Here is a 21,714-nt window from a genome sequence, read left to right as displayed (position 1 = left end):
TCAGAGGTTATTACAGCTGGTGGTGGGGTCAGTGGCTCTGACCCAGGAAGAGGTGACCGGTCCGGGGAGATGGTCCCGAAAGGAATCGCCTTCCCCAGGCCCGGTGTCTTCCTCTCAGCTGCTGGCAGGAGGGCCCTTGCAGAGGCTGTCAGCTCTTTAGTGATTGTCAGCTCGTGATTCCAGCTCAGCTCTGCAGGGCACCCCCAGGCCAAACCAGACCAGAGAGAGACGAGAAGGCCCGTGTGGCTGGTTCCGCACAGAGGTAGCTTTATTGTTGGTCCCCTCCGGCGAAGGGGAAAGCCAGGGACGAGCTCTCTCTCCCCACAGAGCCAGGGGGCTTCCTTTTATAGGGATACAGGGGATCAGTGGGGGACCAATGGGTTACAGAGGGTCTGGGACAGACCAATGGGTTACAGAAAGATCTGCATAGTGTCTCTCAAAGGATTGTGGGTCCACTTTTCCTCGCCATGACCCAAGAAGTGGTTGCCTTTCCAGGGAGTCCTGCTGGGCGGTTGCGAAATCTCTTGTCTCAGCAGAGATCCCTCCAGGGCAAGGGCTGGGCATACCCCACAAGAGGTAGCCCACGGGGTTATCCAGGTAAATCCTCATGCAACGCTCTGCCACGTTCCACCTCTGCACAGAGGCTGCTTTTCCCCAGCGCCAATTCTTGTGTCCACCTTAGTGACAAAAAGACTCCTCCACACGGACATCCCAACCGAGCCACGCTGACTTTCCCTCCCTCTCCCCGCTCCCCACAGGTTGCCCGGCGATGGGGCAAGAGGAAAAACAAGCCCAAGATGAACTACGAGAAGCTGAGCCGCGGGCTGCGCTATTACTACGACAAGAACATCATCCACAAGACGGCCGGCAAGCGCTACGTGTACCGCTTCGTGTGCGACCTGCAGAGCCTGCTGGGCTACACCCCCGAGGAGCTGCACGCCATGCTCGACGTCAAACCCGACGCCGACGAGTGACCGGGAGGCGGGGACACCGCTGTCCTCGGGGAGAGCCGGCGGGACTCGTTCGGTGGTTCTTTTTTATCGATTTTCGCTGTTCTTCTGCTCATTTTTTTTTTCAAGGGCCACTCGGATTCGAGGCTTTGAGGATGTCAGGGGAGAGGGGGGAGGAAGAGGTAAACTTTTGGGAAGGATGGGCTTTTTGTTGATTTCCTGAAAGCTCCAAGACAGGCTTTTCTAGGGGGAAATTTGGAGTTTTAAGAAAGCCAGAAAAATGTAGCTCACTTAAAAAAACCAGCAATCCCCTCCCCACCCATGGCTGTTTAGGAAAAAATGCGATCGAATGGATCCCTTTGGTTGCTCACACACAAACTGACAGGTCAGGAATGACAATATTCCCGAGCATTTGAGGAATTTAAACTCTTTTTCTTTTGGAAAACCAAAATGGGTGAATATTCTTGCTTCGGGGAGGGGCAATACAGGGAAAAGCCAAGAATGGTTGTTCTTGTCCCATCACCTTTCTGTCCATCGTCGTCTTTTCTTCAGGAGACAGAATTTTTCCTAGGAGGGATCAAGACTCTTTTTTATTTTTTTTTAAAGTTTTATTTTATTAAATTTTGTGCCAGTATTTGTTTTTTTTTTTTTTGTTTTGTTTTGTTTTCCTAAATAGTCTTAAGCTCTAAGATGGTCTCAGTATTGCAATATTGTGTGTGTTTGTTTCTGTTCTGCCAGCAGAGAGTTTTATCCCAGGGAGGAAGAAGAGAAAAAGAGGAATTAGTTTATGTAGACCCCACTGGAGAATTGGAATGCTGGGACTGGGATGGGAAGGAAAATGAGCTCCAAAGTGGCTCCTGGTGGTGCTGGCTGGGGGTGCCACTCTTGTTTCCAGCCCCACACGCTGTGCTGATAATGCTGGTTGAAATCCCTGCTTTTTGTTATTTTTTTTATGTCTGGCTGCACAAAACCTCTCAAAATTTCCATGGAAAATGTCTTTTTTTGCATTTTCCAAATCACTTCTTTTGCTCAAGGAACACTTTGGTGCTTACAGAAAAGTTTTTGGGGGAGGGGGAAAGGAGAGAAATTCCCATGTTTTTGATGTGGTAAATGGAAAATATGCAAGTTAATTGAGGGGGAAAATCAGGAAAAAGTTCAAAACCCAAAGGGAAATGGTTTTTCCTTCCTGTTTCCAGCAGCTCTGTCTTTATGGCCGTGTGTGGGCACAGCAGAAAGGAAATTGTCCCTGCAAATGGGATCTTTATGGCTCCTGGGCAGCTGCTGCCACCAATCCTGGCGGGGTGTGAGTGACACGAAGCACGGCCGGTGTCACCAGGGATGCCTTTGGGATCAGTCCCAGAGGAGTTGCTCCCTCTGGCCTCCAAACCTTTCCTGCAGCTGCTTTTCTCTGGAGGGGTCACTCCTGCTGTGCCCAGTGCTGCCAGGATGCCAGGATGCTCTGGGCAGGCTGAGGACCATGTCTCACCACCCTTGGGGTGCGCTTGGTGGGAGTTGGAGGGTCAGGGGTGCGTTCCCATATCTCGATACAATCCCAACGCCAGATCCCCGCAGATTTGGCTGCCCAAGGGAATCTTTCACCCCCCTGGGTGTTTGCATTTAAAGGCAGCATTTTGTACTTTACCAAAATCCCTTCTGCGTGTGTCTTTGGGGCACAGAGTTCATTCCAGAGGCACTGTGGGATAGCACTGGGGTCAGGGGGTCAGAGCCTTTCCAGAGGTGATTCCTGCCTGATCCCAATGGATCGGGTGGCAAGACAGGAATCTGTGTTAAAGAGCCAGAATATTCAGGCACAAACACCCCTGCAGAGGGGCAGAGCTGGAGGGGACCCCAATTCCAAAGGTGCCCAGAGGTGCTGGGCTCTCCTCCTTTCCCTCTGCATACCTCTGTATCCTAAAATTGGTCATTTCAGGGCAAGTCAGCCCCAGAATTGCTGTGTCCTTATAAGGGGTGGTGTTGGAGGGGAAATGGGAAGGCCAGGAGGGGGTGGAAGCAGAGGGGGGGCTGTTAGACCCAGGAAGGGAGGAAGGGAGGCTGTTAGACCCAGGGGCTGCGGGTTGTCTGAAGGGAAGGGTGGGATGGATGGAAAGGAGGGAAGAGGGGATGAATGGAGGGTGAAGGGAACCCCAAAGGAGGAAAGGGACGCTGCCCACTGAGAAGTGAAACGTGGGCTCATCTCCTCGGGCAGGCAGGGAGGAGGAGGATGGAGGCAGCCTTGCCAAGCTGGGGGGAGGAAAGGAAAATTGGGATATCATGGATGAGAGCCCCACAGATAAGGCTCTGGGACAGATCCAGCCTCAGGCTGGAGAGCTGGACAGGGAGCCAAGAGAGGTGTGAGGGCACAGAGAGCACAGGGAGCAGCTGCTGAAGAGCATCCCAACAGGAAGGGTTGGATTTCCAGCAGAGGGGTTTGTGGGATGTTCAGGGTTGCTGCAGAGTGCCCTGAACTCACCCATCATGGGTCACTTAAATCCCCCTTCCACCCTAAGAAAGGGGCTCCCAAACATCCCAGCTCCTGCCCCTGGCATGGGGCTGTGTGCCAGGACCTCCCTCCTGCTTTGCTCGGCTGCTCCAGCTGAAAAAGGAGAAGAATGGGATGAAATTCCGCTACAACAGAAGGAATTGCAGGTTTGGGTAGAACCCCCTCTCCCTGCCAGGCTAAATCCCTCATCCACTGGGCTTATTCCAGGTTTCCAAGCCGAGCCTGTGCGTTCCCAGTGATTCTGGGGAGATGGTTAAAGGTTAGGAAGGGTGAGCCATGGGAAGCAGCTCTGGGTTTTTGGAAGCAGCCCCTGGCTGAAGTTTCTCCACCATTTCTCCCGGCCCTTTGCCCTCCCTGCTCGCAGCCTGTGAGCAGTCCCAGACACATCAGTGCCATCATTTCCTCTTTTCCTTTGCCTTTATTCCCGTCCTAGAGGCCATCCCAGAGATGGCTGCTGTTTATACACTGGAAATGTGCGGATTTCTCTTTGTTTCTTTTGCTTTGGTTCCTTTCTCCTTCTGCTTTTCATCGCTGGCCTTTGGCGAGGGCTGTGCTGAGCCAGAGGAGCTCAACCCAAACCCTCTGAGCTCCTTCAGGTCCACAAAAATGTGGTGAATTCCCACGTGCTGGCCCAGAAGGACGGATCTGAGAGGGATGATGGAGATCTGCCCGGGCTGGGACTCCCTCCTGTGCTGCTTTCTCCAGGCAGGAGTGAATTCCTCCTCGCAGATCCTGTTGGAAACAGGGTTGTTTTGTCTTGGTTTGGAATTCTCAGGTGCTCTGGGTGAGTTTTTGGGATATTTTCTGTGTCCTGCTCATTTTCTGCTGTTTCCATGTGGGTTGGTGTCCTCTTGGCCCCTCTGGCAGAGCCTGAGCCCTACTTGCAAACAGCTTCGGGGGCCTTGACAGTTGATATTTGGGATCTCAAAAATAAAGGAAAAAACCCCAATAACGATAAAAACCATGCCAATAATGATAAAAACCACCCCAATAATGACAAAAACCACAAGCACTTTCCTGCTGCCTGTCCCTCTCCATCTCCACATGTGGAATCACCATAATCCTTGGCCACTGGGGCGTGTCCAAGTGGAGATCCATGTTATTCCCACCATCCTGATCCAGATGTGACCATTTGGGGGGAGAAATAACCAAACAGGACCAAAAAAAAAAAAGAATAATGTAAAATTTCACTTTCTCCTGTCTTCCCAAACCACCACCTCCTCCAAAAAACGGTCCCAAAAAGCACCAATAAATCCAGATGCTGCAGGAAATATCTCCACCTTCTGAGTTTTGCTTTTTTTGGAGGGGTTTTCTCCAAGGTTTTAGGATTTAATTGCTGGTTCCTCGTGGACATTGGAAAACTGGGATGCCTTGGCGTGCTCTGCTCCCTGGTAGGGTCTCTGTAACACCCAGGAGCTGTTGTCTACATTCCAAAGAGGTTTAAATAAAGGATAAATCTATGTATACATATATGTTATAATGGAATATCTCCAGGAATTAACTGCCTCAGTAAAAAAAAAAAACAAAAACAAACAAAAAAAAACCCAACAAAAAAAGGAAGTCTTTTTTTGTTTATTTTGGTTTTACACATTTTTTTTAAGCTGATAAACTTAGAAGAAGTAAAAAAAGAAAAAAAAAGAGATTGTTATATTGTGCTGTTCAACTATTTTCCAACGTGTATTTTCATATAATTTATATTTTTTAAAAGCGGGGGGAAAAAAAAGTTTAAAAGTGAGATTTAAAAAAAAAAAAAACAAAAAAAAAAAAAACAAGGAAAAAGCAGGTGCTTTTTAAAAAAAAAACCTGAGCTGAGGTAGCTTAGAGATGTAGCGACGTGTGTGTGTGTCCGTGTGTTGTGTCTGGTTCCGTTTGGTTTTTTTTAAAGGATTCAAATAAAAAAATAAAAATCCCTCCTCCATTGAATTCCTGGGGAAGGAGGGGATTGGTTTTGTTTTAATTGCTGATGCTGGCACATCATTTTGCTGGAGAGTTTTTTATATACTGTAGCCTTATTTCATATCGTATTTTAAACCATGTGAAATTAAAAGAAGAATAATTCCTAACCCTCGGTGTCTGCGTGATTATTCCTTGCCTTTCCTCTTTAGATTTGGGATGGAAAGTGGGAAAACAATGCAAAACTGTGGAAATTCCAGCAATTTCTCTGTTTTTCCCATGATGGAAATTGGGGTTTTATGGGAAAGAAGGGCCTGCCTGACATGGCAGCTCATGGCAGGGTGATGCTCCCCATGGCTCCCTCTCACTTTGGGATCGTGGATCCACATTCCAGGCTTTCCAAATCCTCTTTCATCCCAAATCCTCACTGGGAGCATGGGGTATCTGTGGTTCAGCAGCCCAAATGAACTTTGAGAGTGGCATTTTCCTCAACAGGATCTTGGGGAATGGGTGTGGCCAACTTCCAGATCCCGTGGCCACCAGCAGGAAGATGTGCTGGGAATTCTCTTTCCTCCTGGAGAGCTTGGGCTGTGGCCCCTCAGGAGGAGAAATCCACCTCTGCACTCTCCAAATCCTTCACCATTGTGCTTCAGATCCTGGCAAAATGCACATTTGAATCCGTTGTGGAATATCCTGAGTTGGAAGGACTCACAACGAGTCCAGCTCCCGAGCCTGCATGGGAGTTAGGATGGTTTTTTCCAGGAAATTTTACGCTGGCTCTCGTGTGTCCTTGTCCTCACCAAGCCAGGAGGAAAACTCTGCTGTGCCCAACTGGATGGGGCTCGATTGGAGCCCGAGGCTCTGGAAGTGGTGATTAATGAATCCGGCATCTGGGAGAGGTCCATGGAGCAGGAGCTGATGCTTTTCCATAGGAGTTTGCGTGATGGGAAATTCCCACGGGACACCACCAGTGACGCTGCATTGACGGAGTCAGCACAAAGGGGATCAGACCCATTGTCCTGGAATGTGATGCTGGGATTTCTTGGATACCAGGAAGAGTGGACGAGTCACGGGTGGATCCAGGACAAGGAATTCTCTCCATTTACAGCAGCCCGTGGCCACGCAGGGAACAACATCCCGGGATGCTGAGGGATGAGGGTGGAGAACCCTGACGGTCCTCAAGGCAGCCGGAGCGTGGTCCCGGGACATCGCTGCATTCCCGAGGCTCAGCTGATCCCTGAGCTCGATGGAGAGAGAGGCTGGGGGGGTCTCAAAGCGGGGACAGCCCTGGGGACAGCGCCCAGCCCGCTCCATCCTTTCCCTGGAGCCGCGGAGCTCCAAGAGGGAGCGGGACTCGGCTTTTCCTTCTCCGCTGGAGCGGCCGCGGGCCCTTGATCCTGCCGCGGCTTTTTCATCGCAGCGGGAGCCGCCGGGGCTCGTGCTCGGCTATCCCGGGAAAATAAACATCCATCTCCTTTCGGCTCCTTTCCGCTCCTTTCCCAGCTCCTATTCCAAGGGCTCCGGCTCTGGCTGGGGGAGAGCAGCCAAACCCCAGAGGGCTGAAGGTGCCCCGGCTCTCGGGGGTTTTCCCTCCTTGCAGAACCTGAGGATGCCGCAGGTCCCCGCAGCCCGGATCCCGCATTCCCCAGGGATTGCAGCCTGTGGAACACTCCCACTAAAAACACCCGCGCACCTGGAGCTCCACGGGAAGTGACGCCCATTAACGGCCCCGCGTTAATTATTAACCCCATTAACCGCCCTGCTCCCCAGAGGAGGCACAGCGGGGCACATTTGCCCCCCTTGTTGCCCCTGCCCTGTCCCCACACCTCCTTGTCCCGAGGGTGTCTGTGCCACCAGCAGTCAGAGTAAGATTTGGGATGGGGAAGTGGAGTTTGGGAATGGAGCCGGAGATTTTCCCGTGGAAAAAAACCATCCCAGCCACAGCTCTGCACCCCCAAAATCCATCCCCTTTGCAGCATCCTGCAACCAAGCTGGTAATAAAAAAACCATGGGAATCTGGAATCACAGAACGAAATTACTCAGGTCGGAATTCAGGCTGCTGCGAGATCCCTGAGTCCAACCGTTTTGTAAAATCATGGAATAAATGAGCTCCATGATGGAATTGAGCTGAGAGGAAGGGGTTTGCTGGGAGCGATGTCCTCCCCAGCAGGAAAATCCTGCCCGTGTTGGGAATTGCACCTGCAGGAGGATTTTCCCGGTGTGTTGGCCCCGGGTGCTGCTGTGTGGCTGCTCAGGTGTGGCATTGAACAGAGCCAGAGGGGACAGAAGGCATTTCCCAAGCTCCAGCATGTGATTTTCCAGGGATGCACACATCCAGCGGTGCAGTGGAGCAGGAGGCAGCGTATCCCGAGGGATGCCTGCGGGGTGGAGGGGGTTTCTGTGCTCAAAACCTGCTGGAAACACCGTGAGCTGCTGCTCCAAGGACAGACCAGCGAGGAAAAGGGACTTCTCCAGGTCAGTGTCTTGAAATGAGAGATTGAAACTGGTGTTTGAGGGAAATTGAGGTCGAAACAGGAACGGGAATCACTGAAGGCTGAACTGAGGGAAGGGCTCTCTGGAAATCCCTGAGACCCCAGGGAGGTGGAAGGAGGCAGTGAAAGAGAAGGATGAATTTAAGGGCAGGCAGTAGAGGGATGCAGGGGCGGAAGGAGGGGGATGAGGTGCTGAGCAGCTGCAGGTGATTGGAAGGAGCTCGGCTCCTTCCTGGGTGATATTTTCTGGATGATCTTTAAGATCCCTTCCAAGCCAAACCATTCCGCGATTCCATGCGGGATGCGCACACCCTTCCACACATCCCGCTGATGGTTCCCGGGCACAGCGAGCACCTTACACCAAGAAAACGGAGATTTAGGGCTGGCGGGAGGCACCGGGACACTTTTGGTGCCCGTTCCCCCTCCCGGGCTGGGATGCCGGGGATGCCTTTCGGAGTCAGCACTTTCCGCTGTTTGCTTTCCTCCCCCTCCCGCGGAGCCCCGGCCTCTGAACCTCGTCCAACAGCAACTTTCCGTCTCTTCCAGCGGCCTTTCCCCGCTGCCGGGAGCGCGGCCGTTCCCTGGCCTCGCTTGAAAGGCGCTCCCACAATGCGCCTTTGTGCCAGGCTGCTCCGGAGGGCAGGAATTCGGGATTGCCGGGACACGGGGCCAAGAAGGCTGCGGCGGGGGCTGAGAGCCTCGTGGGGAGCCCAGGGGTGCTGCCCCAAACTCTGCATCCCTGGGTGGGGATGCTCCCCAAACTCTGCATCCCTGGGTGGGGATGCTCCCCAAAGCGTGGCATCCCTGGCAAGAGGATGGTTCCCAAGAGTCCCTGGGATGCTCCCCAAAATTCTGCATCCATCAAAGAGGGATGGTCCCCAACAACTTCATTCCTGGTGTGAGGGTACTCCCAAAGGTGCTGCATCCCTGGGGTGAGAATATTCCCCAAAATTCTGCAGCCATCAAAGAAGGATGCTTCCTAAAATTCTGCATCCCTGGGGTGGGGGTTCTCCTCAAAATGCTGCATCCTTGGGGTGAGAATGCTCCCCAAAAGTCTTCATCCTTGGGGTCAGGATACTCCCTGAGCTGACGCATCCCTGGGTGAGCATACTCCCCAAAATTCTGTATCCCTGAGGTGGGGATGCTCCCCAGATGCTGCATCCCCCTCCTGTCCGCAGCATCCTTTTGGGAAGGGAATGGGACACTCCTGGCATGGTCATGCTGAACTGAGCTTATCTTTCCTTAAGACAGGGCTGTTTTTCCATGGGGTAAATTTCCCAATTTCCCATTCCCTGAGCTTGACTTGCCCTTGACGGACCCAGGAGAGCCTCTCCCTCCTCCTCCATGCCCATTCCTTAACTGCCTTCCCACATTCCCCTTCTCCTCCATCCCTCCCACCATCCCAAACCCCCCAACCCCCTCCCAGGCTCATCCCTGGCACCCTCCATCCCACATCCTCCTGCTCCAGCTCCGGCACGGTGGCAAAGGCATGGCAGGAACGGTGCCGTGGATTCTCAGCTCCGATTTCCCAGCTGGAAAGCTCGAGGTGAAGCTGGAGCCACGCACGGCCTTGGCTTGGGGCAGACCACCAACGTGCCCACCACAGACCTCCGGCAAGCCCGCGGCTCCGAGCCCAAATCCAGGGGCTTGGAGGGAGCCGGGAACAGGCTGGGAAGGCTGGAGGGGAGAGCAGAGTCTGCTCAGCTCCAACCCTGCCAGAGAAGGGGTTTCTTTTGGAGCAGGGAATCATCCGCTCCAAGGAAAATGAAAACTAAAATCCCCACGTTGAGGTTTTTCTTTGGGGTTTTTATGTTTCTCCCCTTCCCTGGCCTGGTTGCTCCTGCAGAATTCCCAGCTGGTGCTGGCATCGCTGTCCTCGTGCTGGGGGCTCTGCTCCAGGGGGATCTGGCAGCAGGAAAAGGTTTTACTTCCTGTCTGAAGGGCAGGAGGGGCTGGCAGAGGAGATTTGGGATTCAGGATCTGTGACTTGGGGAGCTCTTGGGAAGTTTGGCCTCTTTCACCATCTTTGCCTCAGTTTCCCCAAGTGCAATCCCAGATCCCAAACCTTCCCTGCCTGCCTTAAACACACGAACATTGGGGGTCCCTGCTTGGGAGTGGGATGGGATGGGATGGGATGGGATGGGATGGGATGGGATGGGATGGGATGGCATGGCATGGCATGGCATGGCATGGCATGGCATGGCATGGCATGGCATGGCATGGCATGGCATGGCATGGCTGCTCCTTCCAGCCCCACCACCACTCAGATGTTTCATTTTTCCAATCCCCCGAATCCTCAGCCAGGATCAACCCAGCACAGCAGAATAAACCCATTCCCATGTTGCTGCCACATTTCCCCACCTCCATCCCAGACATTTCCCAGGAAAGTGGGATGGGGAACACGGGGGGACATGGTTTGTGGTTTCCTGGGGATCCCCATCTCTACCCCAAATACCTTCCTGGAAAGTGGGATGGGGGACACTGAGGGATGTTATTTGGGGTTTCCCTGGCGACACCACACCCAAAACCTGGGAGCTGGGACCATCCCCATGGGGATCAGGATCCTTCGGGAAGCCTGGTTGGATGCTCTGCCTGAACAGCCCAGGGCATTTGTGTCCTGTGAGCCGCCCCTGCAAGCGGTTCTGTGTTCCCAAACACATCCCAAGTGCTTTCCTAGGAACATGGGGAACAGCTGAGACATCAACACAGGATTAAAAATTAACCTGGCTCATCTTGGACCTTAATGAGGTGCAAAACTCTGCAGAGCCTCTTCCAGCTGGATCCATCCTGCTCTTTTGGGTTGGAGCTCAGGGACGCTGGAAATGGGGTTGGTGACAGTGGCTGCACTTCGGGGACAGTGAAGGCACCTGGAGGCACCGTGTCCCCATCCCGCGCCCCAAACCCTGGGATAAAGTGACCCTTTCGGGCCTGGGTTGAAGGTGTTTTGCAGCATCTGTTCCCAATTCCCTGCCAGCTCCTCTTCCCTCGGCACCCCCCAGACTGGCCAAGTGGAAAGTCCTCACTGGAGGAGAACTCCTCATAAATCACCAGGACCTGCATCACCTTGATGGGTTTTCATCACGAAATCCCCCCCAAAAAATAGCAAGTGAGGGAAATCTCACACTCAGCACGAAGCTGGCACAGCCCTGGTTTGGCTTTTCCCTCCTCCATGAGATCCAGCCCCGGCCCAGCTGCTGGTGTAGGGTGAGATGGATGTTTATTTTCTCCCCTTTTTGGATGTTTATTTTTCCCTCTCCCCTTTTTGGGATCCTGGGGTTGCTCCTGTGAGGTCCCACTTTCAAGGCAGAGCCAATTCTTGACGATAAAAATAGAAGGCAGGGGCTTCCTGCCAGTGAGGGAAAGAGGAGAAAGAGGGGATGAAATGCCAGATAAACAGAGAAAAGTGAGTGAGTGGCACTTGTGGAGCTGCAGGAGGATTTGAGGATCCAAGGAGCTTCTGGCTGGGTGGGATCAACACAGGAAAAAGGATCAAATGGAATGATTTTGTCACCATCCTCGGGTGACGCAGGGGAAAACCCCTTTGCTGGTGTGAAGCAGTGGATTTATGCCCTCCAGCGTGAATCCAAACCCTCCAGCCCCTTTCCCAGCCGGATTTGGAAATCTCTGTCACTGCTGAGCTATTTAAAGGCAGTGCCAAACTCGGCTCTGGGATGTGCCCAAGGGTTTGGATCCCACGGTGTCCGGGCTGTTGTGGTGTCTGTGGGATGCCAGCAGCTTCCCGAGGTCCCCTGGGATCCCCAGCACCCACAGGTGTCTTTCCAAAGGGAAGGATGAGAGGGGTGAGGCTCTGTTTGGTGCTGCCCTGGGATTTGCCAGGTTTTGGGAAGATCTGTCATGGAATCCTTGAGAGTTTGGGTTGGGAGGGACCTTGAAGCTCACCCCATTCCTCTCCCTGCCTTGGGCAGGGACACCTTCCACTAGCCCAGGTTGCTCCAAGCCCTGTCCAACCTGGCCTTGGACACTTCCGGGGGTTGTTAAACCATGCATCCTTATCTCCCCAGTAAAACAGGGATAATCACCAAAAAATGGTGCCTGGTCTCACAGCTCTGCTGATATGAGTCTGATTTTGGGGTGAAAAAGCAGGGAATGTGAACTGGGAGCAGCAGGAGCATCCCGGAGCTGTGACAGCTTTTGGGCTCCAACAGCACCAATATTTACAGCCCAAGTGGAGGAGCTGTAAAACTTGGCAGCAGTTCAGGAGAGAGCGAGGAAAATTATTGGAATGAGGCTCTGGGAGCTCCACTTCTCTCCCTGTGTGTCGGAAAGGATTTATCCAACTCACAGGATCCCTTCCTCCACGGGGAAGGGGAATTTGGCCGTGGAGGGTTGAGAGGCGAAAACTGATCACAAATAGAGAGTAGCAATGAGGAAGGTGTTAATTGGTGAGGTTCGTTAACTTCCGGAAGGGTTTGCTCAGGAATGCTGTGGCTTATACAGAGCCCGGGGCTGGTTTTTGCTCCTCACCCCCCCAAATGTGTTCTGTAGCCCAAAGAAATCAGTCCTTGCAGCAGGGACACAGCAGCTCCTTGCAGGGATCCCGTCTGGATGCCAAGGCTGAGGTGCTGACAACAAACCTCGGATTTTCGCACCAATTTTGGGAGAGTTTCTGCAGCTGAACCTCATTTTGAGCTGGAAATGTACCTCGGTGCCAATGGCAAATCCATCCTGAAGTGCTGTGTCCGGCTCAGGAGCCCAACATCAGATGTGGAGCTGCTGGAGGGAGTCCAGAGAGGCCACGGAGCTGCTCCCAGGGCTGGAGCCCCTCTGCTCTGGAGCCAGGCTGGGAGAGCTGGGGGTGCTCACCTGGAGAGGAGAAGCTCCAGGGAGAGCTCAGAGCCCCTTGCAGGGCCTAAAGGGGCTCCAGGAGAGCTGCAGAGGGACTGGGGACAAGGCATGGAGGGACAGGACACAGGGAATGGCTTCCCAGTGCCAGAGGGCAGGGCTGGATGGGATATTGGGAAGGAATTGTTCCCTGGGAGGGTGGGCAGGCCCTGGCACAGGGTGCCCAGTGCAGCTGGGGCTGCCCCTGGATCCCTGGCAGTGTCCAAGGCCAGGCTGGACACTGGGGCTTGGAGCAGCCTGGGACAGTGGGAGGTGTCCCACTGGAATGAGCTGAGCTTTAAGGTCCCTTCCCAACCCAAACCGCTCTGATTCCATGACCCCTTCCTAATCCACATTGTAGCGGTAGCAAAATGGGATTTTGAGTGTTTCCCTTCCCAACCACCTCATGCCGCACCAACCCAACCCAAATCTGGTCCCGATCCCCAAAACCTCCCAACCTAAACCCAAAATTCCCGTCACAACCAGACAGGCTGGGAAGAGCTGGATCCGTCTTTGCCTGGTCACGGTGAATCATCGGCGGTGGGGCTGTGCCAGCTGCTTGCTCAGCCAGCAGCAAGGAGGGAAAAACTCCAAACAAACCCAACAGCTCAACAAAAATCCATCTGCAGTTCCTCTCAGGAAGAGCCGCTCCGTGTACTCACAACACTGGCAGGAAAACACGATGCTCTTTCCATAGGAGCATTCCTGATGTCAGCCCTTCTCCGATAAAATTAGCAACGAGGAATGTGCAATTCCTGCTGGGATGGCTTATGGAAATGATAAACAGAAACAGCACAAATCCAGGTTTGATGGGTGGATTTAGAAATCTCGGCAGCTGCAGCGCTGGATTCCCCCTCCATGAGCTTCGGGACTGTGGGAGAGGGGGAAACTGGAGCGCAGGCTGCTTCCAGAAGTGGCACATTTGAGTGAAATTGGTTTAATAAACAGTTTGGGTTGTGATTCAGACTTGTTTAACCACACAAGAAAAGCTGAGAGGAATCACTTGGGGGCTGGTTTGTGCTCGCCCAGGGCTTGCACAGATCTGCCAGAGGGGTGTCCCTCCCCAGTGTGGAGATGGAGATGATGCCTTAGAGATAAGGGCTGGATTAGCTCAGGGATGTCGGTACAAGAAGAATTTGAAGGATTTAGCCCCAAATCATGCCTTGGCCATGACCAAAATGAGGTGGCACACAGGACAGAAACCAGCACAGAGCAGGTGATTGTCCTCCAGCCCTGCATTTTGAGAGGACCCACATCCCTCCCTCCGGAGAGCCCATCCCACCCAGCCTCCCAGCCCCGCTGACGATTTTCTCAGACATTCCTTCTCAGCCCTAGCACTCCTCGTTTGGGGTTGCTGTGACTCCAGAAATAAACACAGGAGGTTCTGCTGGGGGATAAAAATGCCGTGTGGTTTTTGCTGCCCGACTTCTGTGCACTCGGCTTCCAGATGCTCCGGAAGGGTCGGCTTTGGGGAGAGCAGCGGTGACGTGGCCTGGGAAAAGCTGGGCTGCTTAAAGCCAGCCAGTGGGGTCCCAAAATTCCCAGACTGGCTTTAGGAGCAGGAGCTGATGGAGCTGTGGAGAGTGGGGGTGGGCTTGGCAATGTGAAGTTGCAATGGGAAGGAATCCTGGTGTTCCATGGTCTTTCCTTGTGGTTGGTGAAGGTTTTCTGCAAGGGTGGATTTGTTCCAAAAGCACCAAATCAGGATAATTCACATCCTAAGAGAGATCAGAAGGGCTGACAAACACAAGCTCAGTTTTGCCTTCCCTGCTTGCCCCACAGAACATTGGGAGTCACTGGAGACTGCTCAGTTCCCGTTTGCTTTCCTTGTCATGCTCTGATGACATGGACAGGTCCAACCCAGGCGTGTCCTGGTTTTTGCGGGACAAACCCTGTCCAGGAGCTCCAGCTCACCCACGTGTAGCCACCAAAATCACTGGCATGGTCTCTGACTCGATCCTGAAGCCCCAACACCGGGATGGGATGGATCTTGGGACAGATGGGATGGGTCTGGGTGTCCAGATGAGGAGTCCCACAGTGGGGGATGGAATCTCAGCCTCCAGTAGATGAGCTTTTGAGAACATCCCTCAGAAAACCAGCCGGGAGGAGACCAATAGATCCTGGAGAAAAGCAAAGCCTGGAGCAGGAAAGCTGGTGACCAATGAATGGGAGTCCAGAACTGGGCCTCTGAGCTGGGAAGATCCCAGCCTGCCAACGGGGCTGCCTAACCCAATCCAGATTTCCGTAGGAAATAACTCCAGGACACTTCCACCACAAACTATGCGCTGCTGCTGCTTGGACGAGTCCGTACGCCGTCATCCTGGGCTGTTTTTTCCCCATCCTCCCTTCCAAGCATTGTTCCAAGGCCGAGGCCGCTGCTGCAGCCAGCTGGGTGCCCTGGGAAAGAACTTTCCCAGCACTTTCCCTCTCCCCGGGAAGGACACGGCGGGAAGCAGACAAGAGGTCTCGCCGAAGCCAGCGGGAAGCACACGGGGGGCGTGGGGTTATTCAGGAATGTGGCTCCGAGGAGGGAATGCTGCTTCTGCATCACCATCACCAGGGGGACAAAGCTGGGATCCAGTTGGTTGCTCAGGCTCCAGACACGGAAGTGTGGGGTGGGCAGGGAAGCCAAAGCCTGGCTTGGAAGCCAGGATGGGGAAAATAATATCCATGTGCTTTCCAGGAATGAGGATGAACGTGAGGGACCGTGACCTCCAGCAGGGCTGAACAGGCCAAGGCAGCCCCAGCTTGTTCTCCTCTTCCCAGCCGGATGCTGGGAGCTGTGGGATGTGTGCCCTGGGAATGCCACAGCTCTGGCAGCCCCTGGGGCACTTGAGCTGCCACATGAAAGGAAAGCCTGAAAAAAATCCTTCCTGGAAAAGGCAATAATCCCTTAATTAGAGAATTTTCCAGGTGCAGAATGGGATTCCTGATAAGCTGCTTTCCATGGAAATGCCATGTGATTGGCATCACAAAAGAGGGGAAGGAATTAGAAGAGAAATACAAATTGTGTGGGAGTAAAGGGGGAGAGTTCCGCTTTGAGCTGAAAATATCAATTTTCTGGGGGTGGAGAGAAAACAAATGAAATCAAACCACGTTTTGATCAGCTCTCCAAAGAATTCCAGGATCTTTTTCTCCCAAAGGCTGCTGATACTGGAGTCTGTAACTCGAGGAGCTTTAGCAGCGTGGCACAAGGGCTCTGGAGACACCCAGAGGGATGGATGGATGGATGGATGGATGGATGGATGGATGGATGGATGGATGGATGGATGGATGGATGGAGGGATGGATGGATGGATGGATGGAGGGATGGATGGATGGAGTGATGGATGGAGGGATGGATGGATGGATGGATGGATGGATGGATGGATGGATGGATGGATGGATGGATGGATGGATGGATGGAGGGATGGATGGATGGAGTGATGGATGGAGGGATGGATGGATGGATGGATGGATGGATGGATGGATGGATGGATGGATGGATGGATGGATGGATGGATGGATGGAGGGATGGATGGATGGATGGATGGAGGGATGGATGGATGGAGTGATGGATGGAGGGATGGATGGATGGATGGATGGATGGATGGATGGATGGATGGATGGATGGATGGATGGATGTCCCTGGGAAGAGAGGGGAGACCCAACCAACCTGAGCAGGTCTTGGTGGAGCAGGGAGGGGCTCCCAAGTAATCCCAAGTAATCCATGCACTTCCATGGCCACCTTGTTTCTGTGGACAAGGAGAAATCCTGTTTCCAGGAGCTGCAAACAGGGCAATCCCATGGGATTTAAGGTGCTTGGGGGCTTTCCCTGGCTGGGGTGAAGGCAGCAGGAACGAACTCCCTGAGCATCCCTCAGCCCCTCAGCAGCAGCTGCCTTGGCCCAGAGCCCAGGAAAGGATTTATAGGGACAAGAGCAAAGGATAAATTTCACCTCTGGATCGCTGACAGCTGGAGCTACCTGGAGGAGGAAACTTCCTTTTTAATGTGCTGGTGTTGCAACATCTGTTGGAGAAGGAGTTTGGGGAGGAGAAGTTTGGGGAGCCTGGGCATTTCCTCCTGGGGCCGATCCAATGAATCCAGCATCGGGAAAACTGTGAGCACAACCAGGATAACTGTGGGGTGGCTCTAAGGTGCCTTTAGTGAGGGTGGTGGAGGGTTTAGCCTTCCCAGGGGAGATTTGGCTTGGATTGCTTTCATCCCAGCTTTCCTGATTCCTCCTGAAATCCTCCATCGCCCAGGATTTGGGAGCAGCCAGTTGTGGTCTTTGCAATGGGAATGAAGGAAAGCAAATAAAAGAATAAGGAATAAAGTAGAGTTGTATTTAGTGGTGCTTTTCCCAGGAAGGAATTGAAGTTAGCTGGAAATCACTGGGAGTGAGGAAGATGCTGGTCCTGGTGGTGTCTCCCTGGGATGTCTCCAGGATTTTATTGGCACACGGGGAAGGAGGAAAATGCTCTGACCCGCTTTGCTTCGCCTTTGCCATCACAAACCTCTCACCCCCAGCCCTCCCCCCATCCCAGCAGGGGGTTTCCCATGGAAGAACCTGGAACTTGAGCATGGAGAAATCCTCAGCAGAGAGCAGGGAAAACCAGGCATGAGCATGGAGGAAGGCTCTGCTCTGCCCTGCCCTGCTCCCAAGCTCCTGGAGAACCGACTTCCAAACTCCCGCTGGAAACGTGACCCCAGCTGCCCCGCAGGAATGAAGGGCTTCGCCAGAGCTGGTACCAAAATTCCCCAAACCCCTCAGCAGCATGGAAGGCCTGGGATCTGAGCGTGGTCCCTGGCATCAATCACTGTAATAGAAACCAGAGCTGGCTCTGGGCCCACCGAGTCCAGGCAGCCCCTGCCGAGGCGTTGGGAAATTCACAGGCTGAGAACGGGCAGGGAAAGAAATTCCAGGCAGGGCTTTGACTTTTTTTTTTTTTTTTAATGGAGTGGAAGTTCAAAATTGGAAAAACATAAAAAGAGTAAAAATAAAAACAGCAACAACAAAACCCTCAGCGAGCTGCTGGGCCTGAACCTTCCTCCTCTTCCTCTTCTACCACCCTTTTCCATCTCCCTGGATTCCGCTTCCCACTCCCCACACAAAGTTCAGCTGGGATGGTGGGAGCAGGGAGGAGAAAAGGACAGGTGGGACAGGGCTTGGAGCTACCTGGGATGGGGGAAGGTGTCCCTGCCCATGGCAGGGGGTGGGACTGGATGGGCTTTAAGGTCCCTTCCCACCCAAACCATTCTGGAATTCCATGATTCCATGAACAGCCTCTTCTGATCCAGCTGAGAAGGGGTTTCATGGCTCTGGGGATCAAAGGGGGTTGGGTGGTGTCAGAGCCAAACCACCCTACAAGACCTCAGTGAGTCCCACTGTGATTTATGGTTGGACTCGATGACCTTGGAGGTCTTTTCCAACCAAAGCAGTTCCACGATCCTGTGATTTCAGGTGAACAAACATCTCATCCCAAGCGTTTTGTCAGGAGAAGCAGAGATGTCACCCAGGGCGACAGAACTGGGTCTAAATCCTTGCTCCTGACCCTTCTCCATCCCTGGGCACTTCACATTTGGACTTCTCCCACTTCTCCAGCTGTGTCAGGTGGGATGAGCTCAGGGAAAGATTGCTACAAGTGCAGGGATCACAGGAAAACCTAGGAGAGAAGGATTCTCAAAACACTTAATGAGTTTTCACTTAATTATCTCCTCTCCCCTCTCGCTAGGAATTGGTTGGAAGATGATGGGGAGAGAAATTTCACCAGAATTTTATTGGATGGTGCCAAAAAAGTGAAAGGATTTTTTCCAAATCTGTGTCCAGAATCATTCGGAGTCACTGGGATGTTTTGGAGCACCAGGGCTTGACATCCAGACAAAGAAAATTGCACTCAGGGAAAAAAAAAATTCTACCCCAGCTCCCCCATCCTCCCTCCTGCAGCTTTTTCCCACCAGAAGAAAACTTGGATGTTTTATAGAACTGTTTAATAACGTGATGACAATCCCAGCCCCTGCTGCAGCCTCAGGCTTCTCCCTGGGGGATGCTGAACTCCAACCAGCTCCAAACACCCTGGTCCCTCCTCCTGGAGGAGTTTTCCATGTGGAGTGGGGGCATTTTCCCTTTTTCCTTTCCATTCCTGCTGCTTGGACATCACACGTGGGGGTGGTGCGTGGAGATGTTACCTTGAACATTGGGATTTTTGTTCTCAGAAATTCCCCTGCCTGCTCATCTGGGCAGAAAGTTTTAGCATGTCCCGAAGATAAACAGGGAAACTGAGGCTCACAGTGCCCGTATTCCCAGAGATACTCCTGGGAAAAAAAAGGAAGAGGGATTTCCCCTCTTTTTGCCTTCATCATCACCCTCTTTTTCCCAAGAATATGACAAAAAGAGGATGAAAATCATCTGTTTAATCAGAGCTTCATTCTTAAAGGTGCCCTGAAAGCACAACCTCGTGTGTTTGCCTTATCCCAGCATCCCAGAGCCTCTCCAGGGACGGGGCTGTGTTTATCTGGGATCTGAGAGGAAAACTGGGGCAAAACCCAACAATTTCTGCCCACTCACGGCGGCGTTGAAAGAGATCCGCCATCCCAGATGGATGCAATTAGGGGCAGGCAGCGAGAGAAAATATTCCACAGGTGCTGAGGGACCTTTGTGGAAACTTCAGATGCTGCTTTTCCCAGCGCTCCCAATCCCAACGTCCTGAATTATGGCTGTGCACAGCCCAGCCCGGGGGTTTAGGAAACACTTGGATGGTGCTGGAGGAGATTTTATCTTTTTTTCCCTTTTTGTCTTTTGCTGCTTTTCCCAATTTTATGCCCAGCTCCATCCCAAAAATGTGGTTTTCTCGGATTCTCCCTGATTTTCACAGGTTTGATCCCAGATGTGCAGCCAAGCACCACCCTCTCACTACCTTGAATTCCTTTCTCTGTCACTTCTCTCTCCTCACGGCTTGGAAATAAGCCCATTTTGCCCCAGTTATCCTACATGGATAAAAAAATCCCAAGTTTTTCCAAGGAAAGCTCTGCAGGGAGGCTCCGGTCACTGCTGGCCGTGAGAATTTTTAGGAGGGAGTTTTGGACTCGGTTTGTTTGATTTATTTTCCCTTCAGTGGATGCAAAATGAGTGGGGCAGCCTTGCTCCATGTGGAGAGCAGCCTGTGTGTCCATGGGCAGCAGCTTTGATTTTGGCCAGGATTGTGTGAAAACTTCCATGAAATTCCTGCCTCATTCCCAGGGCACGAGGGGGAAGGCAGAACCCACCCATGCTCTGTGCCTCAGTTTCCCCACCTTAAAAATTATATCACTAATAACTTTCCAGTGGGTTTTTTTTTTTGGCAGAGGGGATCTCCCTGTCCTTCATTTCAGGTCCAGGGCTCAGAGATGAACAGCACCAGTGGAAAGGATGGAAGAGTGGGGAAAAAACTACCAGCAAAAGCGGGGACAGTTTTTTCTGTGGCCATGTGAACAATGAAGCAAATTCCCAATTTTTGCAGGGCCAGGAGGAGCCCGTTCTTGTCCCTCCCAGTATTTTTGGCAGCTGCTGCCCCCACTCACTCAGCCCCATGTCCTGTTAAGGACTTTCGGGGACAATGCATCTTCCCCGGGGTCATTTCCTGCAGGCAGGGCCCCAACACCGGGAGCTTCTGTTTCCCATTCCCGCTCCTCCCGGGGCCTTTTGGGTCAGTGGCGCTGCTCCCCTTTCACCCCGGCAGCAGGGACAGGGAGCAGCCTCCCCTCCCACTCCCCCATTGCTGCCCTGACGCTCCCACGAGGAGTTTTGGTGTCAGGATGAATTCCCAGCCCCCACGGGGGCACATTTGGTGACCTTTGATCCATTGATCCCAAAGATCCCAAAGAAAGCGGCTTTGCCCATCAATGTGAGTGAGGCATCATCACTCCAGTGCTTGGCTGAGCCTGGTGGCATCCACCTTTCCTCCACCTTTCCTCCAGGAATTTGGAGTCCAGCAGCCAAACTGATCCTGAGTGTGGAGATGCCGGGCTGCAGCACCAGCTCAGCCCCTAAAAAGCCATCAGAGAATCTCCACGGCAGCTTCCAGGAGCCCATAGGAAACTCTATGGATCTTTTCCTGTAAAATGCAGGGTTTGGCTTCCTGTTAAGAGTGATCAGCTTTCCTCTTTCCAATAAAATGGTTTTGGCAGCAGGATGAGGGAATCTGCTCCTCAGAGGAGCCATGGGGATGGAGATTCAGCAGCAGCAAAGTTCACGGTCCCGGAGCTTTGGGGTTTTTACATGAAACCACCCCAAAATGTCAGGAAAACTTCTTCCCCCTTGTCCAGTGTGTGGAGTTCACCTCCTGACTTGTTGAGGATGCCCAGGTCAGGACAATCAGGTCCCTGCGGGCACCTCCAGGCTCAGGCAGGAGGATGGAGCATCCCTGGGAAATCCAACGCGTGGTTTTAATTTTCCTCCTGCTCTGGAGAGAAAAGGAAGCCCAGAAGATTTATGGGCTCCCTGTTCTTCCTGCAGGTTTATAAATAGCCTTTCTCAGGTGCTGGGCACATGGGGGCTTCGGGGGAACGCCGAGAGGGATCAAAAGCAGAGATGGGTCCCTCCCCCTCTCCCCTGTCCACGTGTCTGATCCCTGCTCCCATTTCCAAAGGGCCACAGCAACCTCTCTGCTTCCAGCTGGAGATTCACGGGGATGATTTTGCTGCCTGAAATCCTGGAATCCCAAACGGAGCCCCCTTTGGAGCACCAGGAGTGCCCCTGGCTTTGATGTTTGCCCTGGGAGGTTCAGGTTATCCCATTGCTGTGGGGGAGAGGGAGAAGCTCCAGGACCCCCCAGGAGGGGACCCCACCTCCACAGCGCTCACACTGCTAAAAGGGTCTTTGGGTTTCAGCATTAATTTTCACTTGAAACAAAATTTATCATTTTTACCGAGCCATTTTCCCAATATTTTTTTTTAAACTGGAAGTTTCTTAGTTCTAAAAGAAAAGTTTAATTTGACAATGGGAAGTTGAACCACGCTCACAACCAACTGCTCCAGGAGAGGAAAGGGAAGAGCTGGAGAAGGCAGAGGTGGCAGAGAG

General features: G+C 52.8%; 1 protein-coding gene across 5 annotated transcripts in view; it reads left to right on the top strand.

Moving 5' to 3' along the window:
* Window positions 1–5,513, top strand: part of ETS1 (ETS proto-oncogene 1, transcription factor) — a 72,170-nt gene extending 66,657 nt beyond the window's left edge. For all 5 annotated transcript variants that reach the window (XM_068994667.1, XM_068994665.1, XM_068994666.1 and 2 more), the window contains one exon: window positions 759–5,513. In XM_068994667.1, the coding sequence (XP_068850768.1) occupies window positions 759–974 (216 nt within the window). In that variant the 3' untranslated portion in view covers window positions 975–5,513. The remainder of the gene's footprint in view (window positions 1–758) is intronic.
* Window positions 5,514–21,714: the final 16,201 nt, after the last annotated feature.

Source organism: Aphelocoma coerulescens, chromosome 24 (assembly GCF_041296385.1).
Source record: "Aphelocoma coerulescens isolate FSJ_1873_10779 chromosome 24, UR_Acoe_1.0, whole genome shotgun sequence".
Taxonomy (NCBI): Eukaryota; Metazoa; Chordata; class Aves; order Passeriformes; family Corvidae; genus Aphelocoma; species Aphelocoma coerulescens.
Note: the sequence above shows the minus strand (reverse complement) of the source record. Positions and strands in the feature narration are given on the sequence as shown.